The following is a 22,760-nucleotide window of genomic DNA, read 5'->3' as shown; positions in this document are numbered from 1 at the left end:
TCCACTAAGCTGTGGTGGGGGTGCTCTCCTGGAGGACAGAAACCATGAGAGTGCCAGATAATCACTACCACTTCCTAGGCACAATTTGACACAAACTGTACTGACCTCAGGTGAAGAAGTGTCCCTTCATACATTGCCAGATGATACACAGATGATATGGAGGAATTTTCAGCTATTTCTGGCTCTTATGTCCACTCTGAGAATGAAAGCAGATGCAGACTCCAGCAGCAGAAGTCAGAAAGATTTTATTTGTAGAGAAGAGAAGAGAAAGGCTGAATGGGAGCATGCAGCAGGACCGGGAAACTGGTGGTCCTGTGGGTCAGGTTGGAAATTGGGTTTTATAGCATTTTTGTATTGCTCAAGGGTGGAGATGTCTGTCAGGTGCAAACAGATATTTCCTGGGAAGGAAAAGTTTCTTCTTGGCAAATTATCACCTTTTGGGACCTCCTGCAGTTCATCCTTCATGGGGAGGAAAATGAATTGGAGATGGAGCAAACAGAAAAGAAGAGGGGTCAACTAGGAAGTAATTGTGACAATCTACAAAAGGACATGTTAGTCTGGAATAAGTTGATAGAAAAGATCAAGAGAAGTGGATGAATTTGAGGTACAGGTTAGAGGTTGAATAGCTAGCACTTTTTTGTTTGTCTATGTACAGAAATGTTGAATTTACCTTAAAAAATTCTTAGATCAATGAACTGCTTTGCTTTCTTCCCTTTAACTTCGATTTCTTGATTTACCTAACCTATGTCCCTAACCCATCTGTCTTCACTATCTAAAGTCAGCTGCATCAGTTAATGCTTAGGCGCTGAAGGAAGTTGGCCTGCTGCCAACTGGGCTGGGCCTGCTGACTTTCAGTTTCCTGAGTTTTACAAGCAGAGAGCTTGTTGGAGACTTCTTGCCTCATTTTGAGCCTGTCTGGCTATTAAGATCAAGCAGCTACTCTCAGCTCCAGCCCTTGTACAGATTCTTCAAACAGGTAAATGTCATGCTGCTTTCTATTTTTCTTAGTTACTTGCAAACAAGAATCTTCTTTTTTTTATTTTTAAAAGTAATCATTTAGAATGAACAGCTAGGTTATATTTTCTTGTTACCTGTACACTGTTTATTCATTTCTTGTGCTATGTAGTGCAAAAATGAAGAATAATTGTGAGCTTTGTGAACTTTTTTGTTATGTACATCTTTTAAAAATATTTAATGAAAAACATGATGGATTTTCCACTAGATTGTGAAGTATGGCACTGAGAACTCATTTGACATGGTTGCAAGAAAAAACACCTGCAAAATTATTTTGGAGGAAAACAGTTTAGCCTTCTGTATAAGGTCAGTATCCATGATTTCTCTACTAAAAATTTGCTTGAGAAATGCACTACCCAAGGTCCTATTATAACAGTGGTTTACAGTCAAAATTTTGTTGCTGGAATATACATGGAAGACAGTTTTGAGACAGACAAAGAAAAGGTTTTCATCACCCTTTTTGCAATTCAAAAGACTGGCATTTCAAAATGTGAAATAGGATCATATTACCCATCTACATTGTTTTCTGATGCTTCTAAGAATTACTGGGATTCTCCCAAATTCTTGATAAATCCAAAGCAGAAAGAGGTGACTATGAGCTTAGATATACATGAAAACCTTGGGCTACCTCAAGATTGTACTATTTCCATTAAAAGGAGTGTGAAGTTTTTTGCTGTGAAGGTAGGTTTAATCAAATAATCCTAGTAGAATTTTCTCCTGCATGTTTGATGGTTTGCCTTTACCTCTGGATAGATGGCCCCCATTGAAACCTGGCCACAAATTGATAAGATATAACCAAGATGTGTGTGTGTATGTGTGTGTATGCATACACACCACACACATATATATATATATTTGTAATAAGAATATTTAACATAAGATCTACCCTCTTAGTAAAATTAGGTACACCATACAGGTTGTTAACTATAAACATTATTATGTACCATAGATCTATAGGATTTAATCATCTTGCATAACTAAAACTGTACCCTTTGGGCAACACTTCTCCCTGTCTCCTATTATCCTTGGTAGCCACCATTCTAAAGGTCTGCTTTTATGAGTTTGACTATTTTAGGTTTTGTACATAAATGGGGTAAGTATTTGCTCCTTTACGTTTGGCTAAGTGCATATATGTTGTCACAAATGACAGGATTTGCTTCTTTGTTAGACTGAATAATATTTCATTTTGTGTATATACTACATTTTAGAATCCATTCATTCAATGATGGACATTTAAGAGTTGCTTCTATACTGTAGTTTTCCACTGTGTCAAAGGCCATAATGAATTCACTTTTTTTCTAAAGGACATTAAAGTTGCTTCCAATTTTTTCTGTTGTAAACAATGCTCCTATAACATCTTCATGCAGGTAACTTTGTGCAAAAATTACTTCTCTATGGTGACTTCTTGGAAGTGGAATTGCTGTTTAAATTGTGTATGTGTGCATTTGGAGAAATATTTTTCTAAAGTTTCAGTTGTCTATACAATTTCCAATAGTTTTATAGAATTGTTTATTTCCCTGAATCTTATTAACAGTTCATATTATTAAACTTTAGAATATTTGTCAATTAGCTGGTCAAAAGATGGTTTCACATTTTCATTTTTGTTTATTCTGGATCATTCACAAGTCCACATATATTTACTATTTCCATTTCTTCTATAAAATACTTATTTATACATACCACTTAAAAGAAGGACTTCAGATTCTCTGAATTGAAATTAATTACCTGTGGTGATTTTGCCTGAGTAACTAGTAAAACACATATTCTTCTACCGTATTACTTTGGGGAGCATTAAAATGTTTGCACTGTAATGTTGCAGTGGGAAACTTAAGGCCAGATTTACTTATAATTACTTTTTTTTGTTTTCCTTTGAATGATTTGACCTTTCTTTCTGGCTGTTCCAATCATTTAAAAATTATTTTGTTGAAATCTGGTAGTTTAACTTGGTATGTCATATGATGACCATCTTGTATCAATTAAGTAAACTTTTTATTGGAGTACAGCACATAAACAGAGAAGCATTCAATTGATAGATGCATCAACTTACCAACTTCTACAAATAGAATACTGGTTAGATGAAGCAATAAATTATTAGAATTACTGCAGAAGATTCCTTTATGACTACTTCTAGTTATTACCAAAGGTAATGATTATTCCATAATATAAATGTAATTAATATTTCTTATTTTTGAATGTGTGTTAGGTATAAAGATCAATGCCAGACTGTGTGTTCTCTTAAATCTGCTTCCTTAATTCAATATTGTTTATGAAACTGAGCTAATATAATGATTGGTATGAAAAATATGACTCCTACAAATTAGATATCTTATCCAGTATGAAGCTATACTAATCATTTATTTTTTGTTATCATATTATTGTTGTACTGGGGGTACATTGTGACATTTACAAAAGTGCTTCCAATATATCTTAGTAAAATTCACCTCTTCCATCATCCTCCTTTTTCCCTCCTCCCCCCTTCTTAGAATAGTTTCAACAGGTTTCATTTTTCCATTTTCTTATTTTTTTCTTTTTCTTTTATTATTCATATGTGCATACAGGGCTTGGTTCATTTCTCCCCCCTGCCCCCACCCCCTCCCTTACCACCCACTCCACCCCCTCCCTCTCCCCCCCACCCCCTCAATACCCAGCAGAAACTATTTTGCCCTTATTTCTAATTTTGTTGTAGAGGGAGTATAAGCAATAATAGGAAGGGACAAGGGTTTTTGCTGGTTGAGATAAGGATAGCTATACAGGGTATTGACTCACATTGATTTCCTGTGTGTGGGTGTTACCTTCTAGGTTAATTCTTTTTGATCTAACCTTTTCTCTAGTACTTGTTCCCCTTTTCCTATTGGCCTCAGTTGCTTTAAGGTATCTGCTTTAGTTTCTCTGCGTTAAGGGCAACAAATGCTAGCTAGTTTTTTAGGTGTCTTACCTATCCTCACCCCTCCCTTGTGTGCTCTCGCTTTTATCATGTGCTCATAGTCTAATCCCATTGTTGTGTTTGCCCTTGATGTAATGTCCACATATGAGGGAGAACATACGATTTTTGGTCTTTTGGGCCAGGCTAACCTCACTCAGAATGATGTTCTCCAATTCCATCCATTTACCAGCGAATGATAACATTTCGTTCTTCTTCATGTCTGCATAAAATTCCATTGTGTATAGGTACCACATTTTCTTAATCCATTTGTCAGTGGTGGGGCATCTTGGCTGTCTCCATAACTTGGCTATTGTGAATAGTGCCGCAATAAACATGAGTGTGCAGGTGCCTTTGGAGTAACCTGTGTCACAGTCTTTTGGGTATATCCCCAAGAGTGGTATTGCTGGATCAAATGGTAGATCGATGTCTAGCTTTTTAAGTAGCCTCCAAATTTTTTTCCAGAGTGGTTGTACTAGTCTACATCCCCACCAACAGTGTAAGAGGGTTCCTTTTTCCCTGCATCCTCGCCAACACCTGTTGTTGGTGGTGTTGCTGATGATGGCTATCCTAACGGGTGAGGTGGAATCTTAGCGCAGTTTTAATTTGCATTTCCTTTATTGCTAGAGATGGTGAGCATTTTTTCAAGTGTTTTTTGGCCATTTGAATTTCTTCTTTTGAGAAAGTTCTGTTTAGCTCACTTGCCCATTTCTTTATTGGTTCATTAGTTTTGGGAGAATTTAGTTTTTTAAGTTCCCTATATATTCTGGTTATCAGTCCTTTGTCTGATGTATAGTTGGCAAATATTTTCTCCCACTCTGTGGGTGTTCTCTTCAGTTTAGAGACCATTTCTTTTGATGAACAGAAGCTTTTTAGCTTTATGAGGTCCCACTTATCTATGCTATCTCTTAGTTGCTGTGCTGCTGGGGTTTCATTGAGAAGGTTCTTACCTATACCTACTAACTCCAGAGTACTGCGTACTCTTTCCTGTATCAACTTTAGAGTTTGTGGTCTGATATTAAGATCCTTGATCCATTTTGAGTTAATCTTGGTATAGGGTGATATACATGGATCTAGTTTCAGTTTTTTGCAGACTGCTAACCAGTTTTCTCAGCAGTTTTTGTTGAAGAGGCTGCTATTTCTCCATTGTATATTTTTAGCTCCTTTGGTTATAGTTGTGTGGCTTCATATCTGGGTCCTCTGTTCTGTTCCACTGGTCTTCAATCGGTTTTTGTGCCAGTACCATGCTGTTTTTATTGTTATTGCTTTGTAATATAGTTTGAAGTCAGGTATTGTGATACCTCCTGCATTGTTCTTTTGACTGAGTATTGCCTTGGCTATTCGTGGCCTCTTGTGTTTCCATATAAATTTCACAGTAGATTTTTCAATCTCTTTAATGAATGTCATTGGAATTTTGATGGGAATTGCATTAAACATGTAGATTACTTTTGGGAGTATTGACATTTTTACTATGTTGATTCTACCAATCCATGAGCATGGGAGATCTCTCCACTTTCTATAGTCTTCCTCAATCTCTTTCTTCAGAAGTGTATAGTTTTCCTTGTAGAGGTCATTCACATCTTTTGTTAGGTTTACACCTAGGTATTTGATTTTTTTTTGAGGCTATTGTAAATGGAATTGTTTTCATACATTCTTTTTCAGTTTGCTCATTGTTAGTGTATAGAAATGCTAATGATTTTTCTATGTTGATTTTATATCCTGCTACCTTGCTATAGCTATTGATGATGTCTAGAAGCTTCTGAGTAGAGTTTTTTGGGTCTGTAAGGTATAGGATCATGTCGTCTGCAAATAGGGATATTTTGACAGTTTCTTTACCTATTTGTATTCCTTTTATTCCTTCTTCTTGCCTAATTGCTCTGGCTAGGAATTCCAGTACTATGTTGAATGGGAGTGGAGATAGTGGGCATCCTTGTCTGGTTCCTGATTTTAGAGGGAATGGTTTCAGTTTTTCTCCATTAAGTATAATGCTGGCTGTAGGTTTGTCATATATAGTTTTTATAATGTTGAGGAACTTTCCTTCTATTCCTAGTTTTCTTAGAGCTTTTATCATGAAATGATGTTGGATCTTATCAACAGATGCTTTTTCTGCATCTATTGAGATGATCATGTGGTTTTTGTCTTTGCTTCTGTTAATGTGGTTTATTACGTTTGTTGATTTTCGTATGTTGAACCACCCCTGCATCCCTGGGATGAAGCCTACTTGGTCGTGGTGAATAATCTTTTTGATGTGTTGCTGAATTCGGTTTGCCATTATTTTGTTGAGGATTTTTGCATCAATGTTCATTAAGGAGATTGGCCTATAGTTCTCCTTTTTGGAGGTGTCTTTGCCTGGTTTTGGGATAAGTGTAATACTGGCTTCATAAAATGTGTTTGGCAGTTTTCCTTCCCTTTCTACTTCATGGAACAGTTTAAGGAGGGTTGGTATCAGTTCTTCTTTAAAGGTCTGATAGAATTCAGAAGAGAATCCATCAGGTCCTGACTGAGAATCCATCAGGACTTTTCTTTTTGGGGAGACTCTTGATTGCTGCTTCAATTTCATTTTGTGTTATAGGTCTATTCAGGTGATTAATTTCCTCATGGTTCAGTTTTGGATGATCATATGTATCTAGAAATCTGTCCATTTCTTTTAGATTTTCAAATTTATTTGAATATAGGCTCTCAAAGTAGTCTCTGATGATTTCCTTGACTTCCATGGTGTTTGTTGTTATCTCCCCTTTTGCATTCCTGATTCTATTAATTTGGGTTTTTTCTCTCCTCATTTTAGTCAGGTTTGCCAGGGGTCTATCGATCTTGTTTATTTTTTCAAAGAACCAACTTTTTGTTTCATTAATGCTTTGTATGGTTTTTTTGGTTTCTATTTCGTTGATTTCGGCTCTTATTTTTATTATTTCTCTCCTATTTGTTTTGGGATTTGCTTGTTCCTGTTTTTCTAGGAGTTTGAGATGTATCATTAGGTCATTGATTTGGGATCTTTCAATCTTTTTAATATATGCACTCATGGCTATAAACTTTCCTGTCAGGACTGCCTTAGCTGTGTCCCATAGGTTCCGGTAGGTTGTGTTTTCATTTTCATTGACTTCCAGGAACTTTTTAATTTCCTCTTTTATTGCATCCATGATCCATTCTTCATTAAGTAATGAGTTATTTAGTTTCCAGCTGTTTGCATGTTTTTTGTCTTTACTTTTGTTGTTGAGTTCTACTTTTACTGCATTGTGGTCAGATAGAATGCACGGTATTATTTCTATTTTCTTATATTTGCTGAGGCTTGCTTTGTGCCCTAGGATATGATCTATTTTGGAGAAGGTTCCATGGGCTGCTGAGAAGAATGTATTTTGTGTAGAGGTTGGATGAAATGTTCTGTAGACATCTACTAGGTCCATTTGATCTATTGCATATTTTAGATCTTGGATTTCTTTATTGAGTTTTTGTTTGGGTGACCTATCTATTGATGATAATGGGGTGTTAAAGTCTCCCACAACCACTGTGTTGGTGTTTATATATGCTTTTAGGTCTTTCAGGGTATGTTTGATGAAATTGGGTGCGTTGACATTGGGTGCATATAGAATGATGATTATTATTTCCTTTTGGTCTATTTCCCCTTTTATTAGTATGGAATGTCCTTCTTTATCTCATTTGATCAATGTAGATTTGAAGTATCCTTTGTCAGAGATAAGTATTGCTACTCCTGCCTGTTTTTGGGGGCCACTGGCCATTTCGTCAAGCAGTGCCTTTTGATGGGTGAATTAAGTCTGTTAACATTAAGCGTTAGTACTGATAGGTATGTGGTGATTCCTGTCATTTAGTTGTCTTAGTTGTTTGAAGGTTTGGTTGTGTGTAACTAAGTTGAGGGTACTCTCTACTGTCTTGCTTTTTCTTTTCCTGTGGTTTGGTGCTGCCTGTCTTTTCATGGTTAAGTTGGGTTTCACTTTCTGTGTGCAGAATCCCTTGCAGAATCTTTTGTAGTGGTGGCTTTGTTGTCACATATTGTTTTAGTTTCTGCTTATCATGGAAGACTTTTATTGCTCCATCTATTTTGAATGATAGTTTTGCTGGGTAGAATATCCTGGGGTTGAAGTTATTTTCATTCAGTGCCCAGAAGATCTCACCCCACGCTCTTCTTGCTTTTAATGTTTCTGTTGAGAAGTCTGCTGTGATTTTGATGAGTTTCCCTTTGTAGTTACTTGTTTTTTCTCTCTTACAGACTTCAAAATTCTTTCCTTAGTTTCTGAACTTGTTGTTTTAATGATGATATGTCATGGAGTAGTTCTATTTTGATCTGGTCTGTTTGGTGTCCTGGAGGCCTCTTGCATCTGTATGGGAATATCTTTCTCTAGATTTGGGAAATTTTCCGTTATTATTTTGTTGAATATATTATGCATTTCCTTCACTTGCACCTCTTCTCCTTCTTCAATGCCCATGATTCTCATGTTTGGTCTTTTGATGGAGTCAGTGAGTTCTTGCATTTTCTTTTCACAGGTCTTGAGTTGTTTAATTAATAGTTCTTCAGTTTTTCCTTTAATTACCATTTCATCTTCAAGTTCTGAGATTCTGTCTTCTGTTTGTTTTATTCTGCTGGATTGGCCTTCTGTTTTGTTTTGCAGTTCTGTTTCATTCTTTTTTCTGAGGGTTTCCATATCCTGGCAGTTTTCACACACACACACACACACAAAAGCCCCACCAAGTGTCCCAAGTTCAAATGCAATACAGTTTCAGTAAGTTTTTCCACTTGCAGGTGTAATTCGGTTGTTCTCTCATCAAAGGTAGGGAGAAAAATAAAAAAAAAGAGTCTGGAGACAGTTCTGAGGTATCTGCAACTGTGGTTTGCCTGCCTGCTGCTCTCAGCCTGTAGCTGGCGGCGTTATTTATGCAGATCTCTGGGGTGAGCTTAGCACTCACCTGGTCCCACAGGCTTTGTTTGTTCAGAGTTCTCCTGTGCATGGGCCTCTGCTACAGGCTTTCCCCTTTCCAAGCACTGGGAAAGGTGACACTGCCCCACGTTGTCAGGCCTGCGTGTTTATTTACAGTTCACGTGGGAGGTGGGTCTTCCCCCCCTCTCCTGTGCAGTTTTCCTCCCACTGCCACTTTCACAAGCTTTCCTGCTCCTGCTTACTGGGCGGTGCTGCTGCTCCTGCCAGCCGCCATGTTTATTTACAGCTCACGTGGGAAGTGGGTCTTCCCTCCTCTCCTGTGGAGTTTTCCTCCCTCCGCCACTCTCACAAGCTTTTCCGCTCCTGGTTGCTGGGCGCGCCCCGCTCCCACCAGAGCCTCTCAGGTCCGCCCGGCTTGTTTATTTACAGTCCCGGGAAGGATTCCCTTACCCCAATCTTCAGTGCTCAGGGCGCCCCACCCTCTTTCCAGCGTGTCTTAACTGTTCTTATTGCTTATTACTCAGTTTCTCTTTTTTTCCTGGGTGGAGGTCAGTCTGTCCAGGGGGCTATGCTGCTCTGGCCCAGGCTTGTCTGTGGGGGGTACCGCGGTACCACAAAGCTCACCTGGTCTGCGTCTTCCCAAGCCATATGGGCACCGGCCACTGGCGGCCCCGGGGGCCCTCCTTGTTTCTCCGTTTAACGTGAAGTGGGGATTCTCTGCACCGGCTGGAGATGTGGAGGGGTCAAAATTATGCCTTTTCTCAGTGATTATGCCTGCAAAGTGTGTCTCCAGCGTCTCTCCAAGATTTCACTATAGGAGGCTCGCTTTCTGCTTTCTACGTCTAGCTGCCATCTTGGAAATCCCCCATTTTTCCATTTTCATACACGAGTACATAACATTTCCACCAGATTCACCCTCCTTCACCCCTTTCATAAAAATCTCCAAGAAGGCAGAAACAGTACTGGGATATTCTGTGTGACTATCTACATCCTTCCTTGCCAAGTTGTACATATGTTCTCTGGATAAGAATGATAGGCAGAGTTTTTGTACCTTCCATATTAAAGACAGGTTAGGTTGTGGGACATTTACATACAGGCTTATGTCACATTCTCTAGGAAGGCAGACCTCCTGAAGAATGAAATTCTAGACTTATAGGGTATGTGTATATTCAGCCTCAGTAGAAACTGACAAATTTTCCAGTATACTTGTACCAATTACACAAATAGTGTATGAAAGTTTCTGTCACTCCAGATCTCTAGCACTTTGCATTATTAATTTAAAAATATGTAATTATGCTGATATGTGATTAGTGGTATGATATTTAGTGAGTTTTGCTATTTTTCATTAGCAATTTATTTATTTCATATTTTAAAAGAAAAAATCAAATACTACATTAATTTTACTTGTTTCAAATTTAAAAACTTATCTGTATATTTTATTGATTATTTATTTTAATATTTCTGTTTGTTCCTTTATTTCTGTTTCTATTTTCAAAACTTTCCTTCTTTTGACAGTGGGGAGTGATCCAGCCAATGTACAATATAAGTTTATATGGAATTTTCACAATGAATCCCTCCTGTACAATGAATATATCCTAATAAAAAATTTAATAAAAAAATTATTAAAGATAAAGAAATTATAAAGAGTATGTATTAAGACAATAAAAGCAAGGTACCTACTTTTCATTTTAAATATTTAAAAAGGAAATGTTTCAATAACTTACATTTCTGCAGATTTATAGTTTTAAAATAAACTCATTTATTTGATTTTTTATCCATTTACTGAAAAAAACCCAGAAACCTTTCCTTCTTTCTTGTCATTAGTAAAGTGTGATTTTATCCCAAAATTTCTGTAAGGTATAAATACCTTTGTGTTTTTATGTTAACATTATGAATTAACACATATTTATAGTTGTGATTTTGTTATTTAAGAAAATGCTTTCAAAATTTCCCTAAAATTGCTTTTCTTTTGACCTATACTTAGTCCGTTCTAACTTCATTAGATTGTAATCATTAAATGAACTTCTACTGTTGGTAATTTAATGAGGCTTACTTTGTTGTACTACACATGACTGTGTTTGTAAGTGTCCCACATAATGTCATAGTTCAGAGAATTTCCAGCATCACTGAGCCTCATCCTTTCAATTTTCTTTCCATCATGAAAGTGTGTCTTTTTCCAAGAAGTGAAAAAACAAAAACAAAAACAAAAAACTTTGGGCTTGAGACTGATTGGTCTGGATGAAGTGGTTTGCCCACCCCTGAACCACTCACTGTGCTCTGGTTGGCCAGACACTAGTCCTATCTTCTCTTCTGCAGCCAGGAAGAAAATCAATTGAACTGAAATTCTTGGTCCCAATTGTTGATAGTAGGTTTTGAGAAATTCTGATGCCTGTTTTTTTTTTTTTATTTGTGTGACTCTACACATTATCTCTCTCTGCACTGTTTAGAGAACATATCTTAGAGCAACCCCAGCCTTTTCCTGGCTGTCCATGCCTTTAGGTCTTACTTCTCTGATTCAGAAAACACCATTCCCCAACTCCAATTGGGTGAGAAAAGATCTGCTGACCCTAGTTTTGGCAGTGACTATCTTGGTCCTAGCTCTTGTATTTTCAAATGAGATGGTGTTAATGAGAATTGCCAGCATTTTCTCTATTTACTCTCTACTATATTATACTGTTCCATGAAAAAGTTTTTTATGTGTTTGTCCCTAGTAAAATCACTAATTCTTTCAGTCATCCATCAAACAATTTATTTTTTTTAAGTTTCAAATTATTTATTGCATTATAATGTTCTTATCCACAGGCCAGATTCTTCAAATGTATTATCCAATTTCAGCAGTAGATTTTAAAGTTCAAACTTTATCTGCATTTGGGTCTGAGTTAAGCTGTTGGTATATAGCTTTTCTTAATCAAAACAGATTTGTGACTTAAAAAGAAAAATCCCACACAATCAACAAACAATCAAATACCATGTAGGACAGCAGCAATAGACACTGCCAATTAAGTAAGGGAAAACAAAATATATCTAGGAGTAACTAGCTCATAGTAATTTCTAAATCCATCACAAACAAATTCACAACACTCCTTGCCCATTCTGAGGACTCCAGTTCTATAATCTGATTGGTTTTTTTTTTTTTTTCATTCTTTTCTCTCTGCTTTTTGAGATGTTTTCTGGGTTTTCAGATCAAGCTATGAAGTTTCTATCTTTTAAAAACGTTCCATTTAACAATTTATAATCTACATTTTCTTCATTTTCCCTAGATTTATTGGACCAATGAAAAAGAAGTCAGTGTGTAAGCCAATGTTTTTAACTTTCTATTTGTTCAATATCTTTGACATATTCTGTAATAGATTTCACCAAAAAATTGGCAACACAAATTATCACAAGGAATATGTAGATCATCCAACAACAAGCTAAAATTATACCTATAATCATAAAATTATTTGATCATAGAAATGTTAAAACCAAAAACCCACAAATGAGTAAATCAGTTTCTAATGTTATATACTTGACGGAAAATATTTCACTGCATGTTTTTTGTTTTTGCTGAGAATTCTTACAGTAAAGTTTCAACTACTTTATAGAATTACTGTGGAAGAGTACCTATTAATGAACTTTAAAAACATGTTAGAAATGATCTAGCTCCATAAACATCAAAAATTGCATATTATATTATGATTCTTGAAGTTTGTTATTGATTAATTTATCTTCATGTTTAACATAGCTGATGTTTATGCCTAGCTTTATATAGTTTAGTAGCCTAAATCCAAATAGTCGTATGACTGGTTAGCTTTAGTTACAAGTATTATTTTTGTTTTTCCTTCTTTTACAATAGGATTTTTTTTTTGTGTGTGTGTGTGGTTCTGGGGAATGAAGCTGGAGTGTCATGAATGCTAGGCAAGCATTCTACCACTTGAGCCATGCCTCTAGACCCTCCCCCTTTTATTGCATTTTGTTTTTGAGATAGATAGGGTGTCCCTACCTTCTGCCTTGGTTGGCCTCAAATTCATGGTCTTGGCTCCAGTTCCCAAGTAGGTGAGATGACAGGCATGCACCATCCTGGCTTACAATAGAACTCAAGGTAGGGTAGTCTCATTTCTTTATGGAAGAAGGGAAGCTGCTAATAAAAAATTATAATAATATGTAGGAAAAGAAATGAATTTTAGGAAAACTTATGATAAAGTCAGGTTATGTGACATCAGTTAATTGTTAAAATGCAAAAAATTATAAATACTCTTGTGTTTAAATAGTGTCAGGAAGAGCTTACTGGCTACTATAAGATCTTATAAGCCATATAGAGACCTGGTTCACCAAAGCCGAATTCTGCTACTGGGTCCAGTTGGAGCTGGGAAGTCTAGCTTTTGCAACTTAGTGAAATCTGTTTTCCAAGGCTATGTAACACATCAGGCTTTGGTGGGCTCTAATACAACTGGGATGTCTGTGGAGGTAAGTACATTTTAGGCTACCCAGCCTTTAGTTTTTTGGTTCAAGTTAATTTAATTTGAAAAGCCATTTGCTGGTTAACTCATTACATGTAGGCTTTATCTCAATTTACAACAAATAAATATACTTTTAAAGTTTCTTTTCTTACCTTTTCAGTATAGGACATATTCTATCAAGGATGGGAATGATGGCAACTCCCTGCCATTTGTTCTATGTGACTCACTGGGGCTGAGTGAGAAAGGTGGCCTGTGTAAGGAAGACAGAGTCTACATCTTAAAAGGCCACACTCCTGACAGATACCATGTAAGATCTGGCTAATCATTAAAAAAATTATAATTGATTTTAAAAATGCCTATTTTGCCCTCTCTGTATAATGTCAAGTTCGAATCTCTGTGCATCAGCATTTATCTTTTTAAAAAACACCTGTTAAAATTCCTTTGTTTCATTTTGATAGTATATTTCATAAAGGATAAAAATGTCCAAAGATCTCTTCTGTCATAGCTATTGTAAAAATTATGAATGTTGTTCTACTTTCAATTTTTTTGGTTATTTTATATGAAACAGAAATTCAGATATAGGTACCCACTTAGGTAACTTTTCTTATGTAACAGGAGGTCTGAAGACCACAGGCAGCCTAGGGCTAGTACAACAACTTTCTAAGGTTATTAATTTCAAAAATTCTTCTATTTTCTTTTTGAATACTTCAGCATAGAGTGCTAAGGACTCAATGTTTGTGTCCCCTACCAAAACTTGTATGTTGAAGCCCTAAACACCAATGTGATGACATTTAAAAGCTGGGTTTTTGGAAGGTAATTAGTGTTCTTATAAGAAGAGACACAGAGATCTCTCTCTTTGCCACGTGAGGATACAGCAAAGGTGGTTTTCTACAAATCAGGAAGAGTACCCTCAACAAACATTCAATCTTGATCTTACACTTTACAGTCTCCAGAAGTAAATGGTTATTGTTTAAGTCACCTAGTCTGTGGAAATTTTATAGCAGCCCCACCTCAGTTAGATATGTATGTTTCAACATCATTAAGCACTCTCAAGGTGTTAATGCTGAGAACTCTCAGCATTCCAGGGGAAAAGAAGAGGGAGATCAAAAATCATTTTAGTCTCTATGCTGTTTTAAATTTCTAGTCATCTTCATAACATTTAGACCTCAAATTAATCATTAATCTTATACTAAATGAATAGTCAGTCATATCAGCATTTTTCACTGAATGACTTTTGTACCTTTTCCTTACCAAATACTTGCAGAAATCAGTTTTGGTTTTCTCCCACTTTTTCTATTGATGCGTTTACCTATTCCTTTATGATATCATTTTAATTACCATATTGTTCAGTTGTTTTCTTTATCATAACAATCAGTTACTTCTTGATATGTCACTGGGCAAGTCACATTTAACATTCATTTCTCACTTTTGTTTTCTTTCTTTTTTTTTTTTTTTTGGTGATACTGGGGCTTAAACTCAGAGCTTTGTGTAGGAAGCTGCTCTACCATTTGAGCCTCTCCACCAGCCCCCACTTTTGCTTTTTTTTTTTTGACAGTTTTTACACATACACTTTTTGAAGTGAGCTTACTTGTATATTGTTTGATTGTGCTTGATTTGGTATTACTTTGAAATTATATCAACATCTTATTTTGAAATTTGATTTATACCTTTGTATATCCAGTGTTTCTATTCAGAAAGACAGTTTTAATGTTTATACATGTTCCTTTTATTTCTTAATGTATGTTATCCTATAGACATATTATATTTGCTTTTAAGTATTCTTAAAAATTATTTTCATTATAGAGCATTTTACATGTATGCAAAATGAGACAAAATTTTTTGACTCATCTAATCTTATTTTGTCTGCATTTACCCATCTTCTACTTTCCTGTGTTATTTTGAAGCAAATTAGAGAAAATGTAGTATTTCATTTGTAATTTAATATATACTTACATACATAAAATAAACACATAGGGAATATGTATTTGTATCTTTTCTTAAACATAGTCGTAACACCCATATCACGTCTACCATGAACAACTATTTTTATCTTGTCAAATATTGCTTAATGTTAAAATCTCTAACTTCCTTTTAAGCATCATGCATTTTAAAAGCTTTTTGTTCCTGAAAAGTAAACTATTCAATCTCATTTTACCTGTACCTTATGCCTTTATCAGTTTTGTCTCTTTTCCTTTCCAGTTTTCTTTTTTTAAAGAAACTTGGTTGGTTGCTTTTGAAGACTTCTATGTAGCTTGAACTCTATTCTTTGAATCCCTCAGTGTCATTTTACATGGTCCCTTATTTTCTGTTGATTCAACTGGAAGTTGAATATAGAGTGGAAGAACAATGTTAGGTTGTCTCACTTTTCTAATATTGATTGCTATTCGTTAATGCTCAATGACTAGATACATTTATTTGTGTGCAAAAATAGTGATATTTCTATTATTTCTCATCAGTTTACATATGAAGAGAAACTTCCTCTTACCTACTATTTAATTATCTAATGGAACACATAGTTTACAAAGAAAAAGTAAGACATATGTTTGATTTTTGTCTATGTTATGAACTTTTGAAATAATAAATTGTGAGTATTTGATTATGTGGCCATTGCTAATTTATTATTATTATGAGGTAAATATGAATTGAGCAGGTTTGATATATTTCAATCTGTTGTCATTTTTCTTCATCCTAGTGCCAAATATACCATCTTGGATTAGTAGGGGTCTCTACAAGTTATATTCTGAGTTCTTTGGCATAAATCTATAAGTCTTTGCTATGTGCTTTGGTTTCTGGTATGACTAGATATCTCAACTACATCTTGTGTATTACCTGTTCCGGATTGTGAATCAGCTATTTCTCAAGAAGTCCTGGTTTAGGGCACTAAAACTGCCACTGTTACTTTGTTAGTCATTTTTTTCTTACATTTTGTATGGCAGAGTTAAGAAATAAATATTTTATGATAAAAATGTATAATAAATTCATATGGAAACATATTATTTAAACTCAATACTGGAGTTATTTTTTTTTTACTTAATCTCTTCTATATTACATCTGTATATATTTTCTCCCCAACTGAGAATTTTTATTCTCAAGGACACCAGAAATGACAAGACTACCATGTCACAACTCATTACTACCTCACATAATGTTCCGGTAGTCTCAGAATAAAAGTCTGTTACTAGCCCATGCAATCTAATCATAATTATATTCAGTACCCCTTAATATACTCACAACCCAAACTGGAATCAAAAAGTTTTAGCAGATTTTTATATTGTATTTAGCACACATCCTATATCTTCATGGGGTATATAAATTATCATGTTTTAAGGCCAGGCAGTATCCCAAATGAATGAAAAAGTTCACTTGTTTAACTTAATTTAGGGATTCATTTTTAAATTTAAATTTGTTCTATATTTGTGTCCACCATTTATACAACTCTAAAGTCAAATATACAAAATAAGGAAAAATTTTAAAAAATCTGTCTTCTTCCCCTGTCCCTTCAAATAAATTCCTTCCTTCTTCTTATAAACAGTCATATCAAATTTATGGTTTATTTCTCTTTTTAAATATATAATGAAATACTTAAAGATTTATGGTTCCTCCTTTCTTCAGAGAAGTAATGCAACACTATGTTTTATTGATATATCAGACTTTTGCTGCTGCCAGTAATTATGCAGTATGTAGTCTTGTGTGTGTGTATATATATATATATATGTATATACATATATATATATATATATATATATTTGCCACTATCTCTGTGAGACACATTCCAGGAGACCAGTTGCTAGTCCAAAAGTAAAGGCATCTATCCCACCTTGAAGCATTTTCCCACTTTATTCTCTGCATGATAATACAAGCTTTCTTTCTGAATGCTCTTAATTCTACCTTTCCCTCCATTGTGCCTTTTATCCAGAATACCTTCTGCCATCTTCTAATCCCTTTTATGTCTCCTTCTTTATTACTCTCAGATTATATGTTCCTTGTTCGCAGAAACCTTATGTGACTAGGTGAAAGGGCTGCTAGTTACTTGAATAGTGAATACTTCTTCATTAGATTGTTACCCTCATAATATCAGAGATTTGTCTGGTTTGTTCACTATTTGCTTACTTGCTTAGCCACTGGTATGTATCGTATGAATCAGTACATTGTTTCTTGTCTACCTTACAGTTTGATTCCACGAAACCAATCACACCAAAACATGGAAACTATATTCATTGCCCATTTCTGAAGGACAGAATTCATTGTGTGGCATTTATGTTTGATGCCAACTCTGTTGAACAGCTCTCTCATGAGATGGTTGCAAAGATCAGAAGAATTCGAAGAGAGGTGATAAAATGTGGTGAGTCTCATTCTACTTTGCTACTAAGGGTAATTGACTAGGCTTTATTGTAGAATATTTTATGGGCAGGATGAAGGAGTTAAGTAGTTGCAGTTTTGAATCTTTCTGGCTCATCAGCATGGTTAAATCCAATTGAGCTCTGAGTAGCTATATGACTTTGATGCAAATGACTTAATTAAACTCTCTGTGCCTCATTTTCTTAATCAATAAAATTACTATAAAAATAGCAACTACCTCAGAGAACTTTGTGTAAGGATTGAGCAAAATGAAGAGCGGTTGAATCCTAAACTCCTGATACCTATCCATCTTGGTATGCACTTATTGACAAGAGTCATAGATTTCCTCTTAGGGCTTAAAGGATTAGAAAGTGGAAAGGAATATTTTAGTAAGGAAAATACCCCCAGGAAAGTAAGATGTTTCATAGGGAGAGGTAGCAGACAGGCTTTGGACAAGGTTAACAGGATCAGGGAGTTTTGATGTTTCACTCTGGCATTGCTTGGCTTTATTTATTTTGAATGGGAAAGAGCAAGTTTAATACAAATTTAATTATGCTAGAAGCAAGGAATGATGAACTTATCTACTTATTGAAATTTAAAATCTTGCAAAAGAAATATGCATGAAGACACTTGCTAATGCTGTGAAATAGTAGCAGGTTATTTGTGATGCCCTGATGCATTCTGTCTTTTTTTTTGAAGTTTTTATTTTATTTATTTATTTTGTTCATTTATTCACATGTGCATACATTGTTTGGGTCATTTTGAGTGCTGTTCTCCATCTTCTTTATTAGAACCCTTTGGTCTTTTCTCTAGTCTCTAACCAAATACTACTGTTTGGAAAGGATATAAATTAGTGACATTGTAGCATCAATTTTAATTAGTTCTTTGAAGAAATGGTTTCATTTGAAGCTGTCTTTTGTTTTTTACCATGGAAGGCAAGGAAAGGGACTTTATATGTCAGAGAAATTCCATATATTATCACCAATTCCTGGGGGCATTTTTTGATAGGTGGATGTGGGGGAAATTCCCAAATCTAAAATTTCTCCATAGATAACTAATAACTCATTAACTTAAACATACTAATGTTCTTTGTAATGATAAAAACCATATATGTCTGTTTGACATAGGTGTGGTACACGTGGCTTTGCTTACTCATGTGGATAGCATCAATCTAATTGCAAAAGATGACTTTATAGACATATATAGCTATGTTCCTGTGAAGTGTAAGGTAACAAGTAATTTTTTTGTAAACACATTTTCTAGGTTATGTCACTATAATACATGATATTACTCTGTATAAAAGTGAAAATAGATACTGAGTTTGGGAAGAAGTAAAATAATTGCTTGAGTAATTAGGATGTACTTCTCAAGTTTTAAAATTAAATATGTGTAATATATATTTATATTGGCACTGATGGATAATTCCTCATTATAATTCAATTCAATTAAGTTCAATTCAACAAATATTTATTGATGGCCTTTAAGATCAAGCTAGTATGACAGTCTCTAATCAGATACACAGATAATGAAAACAATTCCCCTTCAGTAAAAAGCTTATAATTTTATAGGTGGGTTAAGGGATGGGGAGGTGGGATAAGAAAAAGTTGACAAAAGAATATGATTAAGTATGAAAAATATTATGAAATGACTAAAACCAATGATGGAGGGGGTGAATTCAAGTTGATATATTTGATATGTATCTTAAGAACTTTTGTAAATGCCACAATGCATCCCCACTCAGCACAACAGTAAAAGACGTTTAAGGATCCCCAAAATTAACCTTTGCCACTGCAGGAGGATAGATTGGAGGTGAAAGGAATGTGGAGGTGGGGCAAACAGTTGAGAGAATATAATGATAGCTAGTATTTTTTGAGCACTAAATATGTGTTAGACTTTATTTGATCCTAATAAGAACCCTATGAGATGGGTACTGTCCTTACTATATTTTATAGATGAGAAAACGGAAGCATACAGAATGACAGCCATATTGTGGTCTGGTTCCAGAGGCAAGCTAATCTAATCAAGAATTAAACATTAAAGTAGTTTAATAAAATCTACTTATCCTGAGAATGGCTTGTAAAAGAAAATAGAAAAATTGTGGACTCCAGTGTAAGTCTATTAAAATGCTTTAATTTCATAGCAGTTTCTATAGAATGAATAGGAGAGTTTTAATTTGTGTTTTGAAGATACAGGCAGTTCACAGAAAACTTGGATTTGCTCTTTCTGACATCTTGGTAGTTAGCAATTATGTCTCAGAGTGGGAACTGGACCCTGTAAAGGATATTCTGATTCTTTCTGCCCTGAGACAGATGTTGTTGGCTACAGATGACTTCTTAGAGGACTTGCCTCTTGAACAGGTAGGTGCTGTTTGTGGTTCAGATGCTTAATGGTGTCAGTTACTTGGCCACTTCTGGCCTGGATCTACTGAATACCTGTCAGTTCTCTATTTCTATAGGCATTTGCTCTGTGGATTAGGCCTACCTTTTAACCCACTGGCTGAATATGTTTTACTTTTTAATTCTCACGTTTCCTTCCTTCTTGTTTTCTCCCTTCCCTAATACATCCCAGAGGATTTGTAAGAGTTCTCTTCCTCCTTGTTTTAATATAAAATTTTAAAGGTTTTTGTTGGTATATTGTAGTTATGTAGGGGGTTTCATTGTAAATTTTCCATGTATGTGAGTGATGTACTCTATTTTGGTTCATCCTTTCTTTCTCCTCCCCCTTCTTAAAAAGACTTTGATAGGTTTAAATATTCCATATTCATATGGAACCATATGAATCCTCCTTTACCCTTTTCATTTACCTTCCCCTTCCTGCTAATGTCCTCACCTATCATGACCTGTTTTACATTCTTGTTTAAGGCAAAAATGTTTGAAATGATTCTTCTCTGTCATTCTCTTTGTCTGGGTCCCAAGGAAAGAAGCACATTCTGAGAGGAGAGACCCAGAACCAGATTGGATCTTATCTTCTTCAATTCTCTCTTATTCTCTAATTATCAGGAGAGTCTCATACTACTAACTTTGCTCTCTTGACTCTGCCATCTTGGTTTCTCCATTTCTTCTCCTCATGGTGAGCATACTCCTAAAGTCAGGATGGGTTTAGAAATGCAGTGACTCAACATTCCTCTTCCCTCTAGTTGATTTTTGCCAGAGAATCCACTAAAAACATTTTGTTTTCTATTTATCAGTCATCAGAATGCATCATGAAAGTGCGCAAAAGAAGAAAATAAATGTGAACATGGCACATATTAATAGTTATTTTCTCATCTTAGAAGAGTGAAACCAAGAAAGGAGAAAACACAGGGACAAGACTAGTACCTGAGACTAAAGGGGTGAATTCTGTTTATGTCTAGGATGAGGGTATATATACAAAATCATACATCTGTAGAAGTAGGAAAAGCAAAATTTAAAGTCATTAATTGTGAAAAAAATTTCTCTTGGATTTATATTTATATCTATGAAAAATAAAATTTCTTCTTATAAAACCTGGTTCTAACTTGAGTATGTGTGCTTTGGAAAAAGTTTATTTTAATATGACTTATTGTGACTTCTCAGAATCTTCTGATTTTTACCTTCTTCATCTTAATTTTGCCTTCATATTCTATTTCTAAACTGTTTTATTTTAATCTCTTTGGTTACCCAATTAATGTATTTTTAAACTTAAAGTCATTATTTGCTTAATATCTGCGCCCTTTTCCCAGCATATGATGAGTAATATTTGTGAGGGTGTCACATAATTAAAGTTGAAAGTTACTATAGCTTGATCATTCTGTTAGTTATAACTGTTTTAGTTACAAGTGACAAAACACAACCTGAACTACAGGAAAAAAAAGATCACTATAATATTGGTTCAAGTAATCAAGCCATAGAAAAGCCTGAGATTGAACTTGCTTTGGAGATTGAATCTAGAAATACAAAAGTTATATTCTCTCTCTGTCTCTATCCCCCACCCTCCCACCCCATGCCTTCTTTTAGCATGCTGATGTTATTCTCTCAGGCTATCATTCTTAATAAATCTTAAAGCTTTAGGCTCACATTCATTCCACTATGACCAGAAAAGAAAGGACTTTTCTTTCCAAAATACTCCACAAAAGGACTTCGGTTGATCTGGCTTGAGTCATATGCTTACCCACAGGAGAAATCACTTTCTCTAGAGGACCACGGATATATGATCAGACATCTTAGATCAGACCTTGCTAAGCAGGATGACTTATTATCAGAAGAAGACAGTTAATCATGGAGATGACCACTGTTGTATTAACTGAACTGAGGAGACACCATCATATATATCTTATAGATGCCAGGAAGTTTCATATCTAGTTCCTTTTTTAGATTATAGGGTTTGCTTAAAAATCCTATTAAGAAGTCAAAAATTAGTGATTATTTTAAAAGCCTTGTATTAAAGCACAGTATACATATGAAGAGCCATGCAATGCTGGTAAACAAATTGTTTTGGAAGTATTATGCATTCATATGCAGATGTCAGTTACTTGGAGGCAACTGGGATAATTGTACTTGACAAGTTACATGATGGAGGTAGCTAAATAGTCACTTCAAGAGCCAATTGTCCAGGGATGGAGGTGTGTCTCAAGTGATAGAGCGCCTGCTTAGTAAGCATGAGTCCTTGAGTTCAAACCCCAGTACCACCAAAAAAAAAAAAAAAAAAAAAGAGAGAGAGAGAGCACCAATTGTTCTGAAACTGGGCTTTGGTGGAGATAGCTCTCACCATTGAAAGACATTAATTAAGTCTGAGACCGCAAAATACTATGTAGGGTAATCAGAGAAATATTCTATTAATGATTAGTCAGTTCTAATAATGGATGAAATAGAAATGCAATAGTAACTAAAGGTGGCTTTGGGAAAGTGAATTATATTCATAAGCAGATTGTAGCCCTGTCTGTGGAACAGGTGATGGAATTACCAGAAATGTCCGCGTCTATCACCAGAAATTCGGAACTTATGATTTTCATACTACTAAAGCGACACAAGCTTCCTTGTTTCCTGGTGGAAGTTCCCTAATTGTGGGACATCCTGCTTGTTGGAAGTCTAATCTCATTCATTCTGCTGATGGTAAAATCTTAGTGGGAGAAGGTAAAACTAAGTCTATGCAATGGGCAGAGTTGAAGGTAGCTTGTCTAGGATTCTCATGTGGAGTACAGTG

At 35.2% G+C, this 22,760-nt stretch overlaps 1 protein-coding gene across 1 annotated transcript in view; it reads left to right on the top strand.

Moving 5' to 3' along the window:
* Ifi44l (interferon induced protein 44 like) overlaps positions 1–21,551 on the top strand; it is a 50,304-nt gene extending 28,753 nt beyond the window's left edge. Inside the window, 2 exon segments of the mRNA XM_074079576.1 lie at positions 18,728–18,884; positions 19,741–21,551. Of these exon segments, the coding sequence (XP_073935677.1) occupies positions 18,728–18,884; positions 19,741–19,987 (404 nt within the window). The 3' untranslated portion in view covers positions 19,988–21,551.
* The last annotated feature ends 1,209 nt before the right edge of the window (positions 21,552–22,760 follow it).

The sequence above is a fragment of the Castor canadensis genome, chromosome 7, assembly GCF_047511655.1.
Source record: "Castor canadensis chromosome 7, mCasCan1.hap1v2, whole genome shotgun sequence".
In the NCBI taxonomy this organism is placed as follows: domain Eukaryota; kingdom Metazoa; phylum Chordata; class Mammalia; order Rodentia; family Castoridae; genus Castor; species Castor canadensis.
Note: the sequence above shows the minus strand (reverse complement) of the source record. Positions and strands in the feature narration are given on the sequence as shown.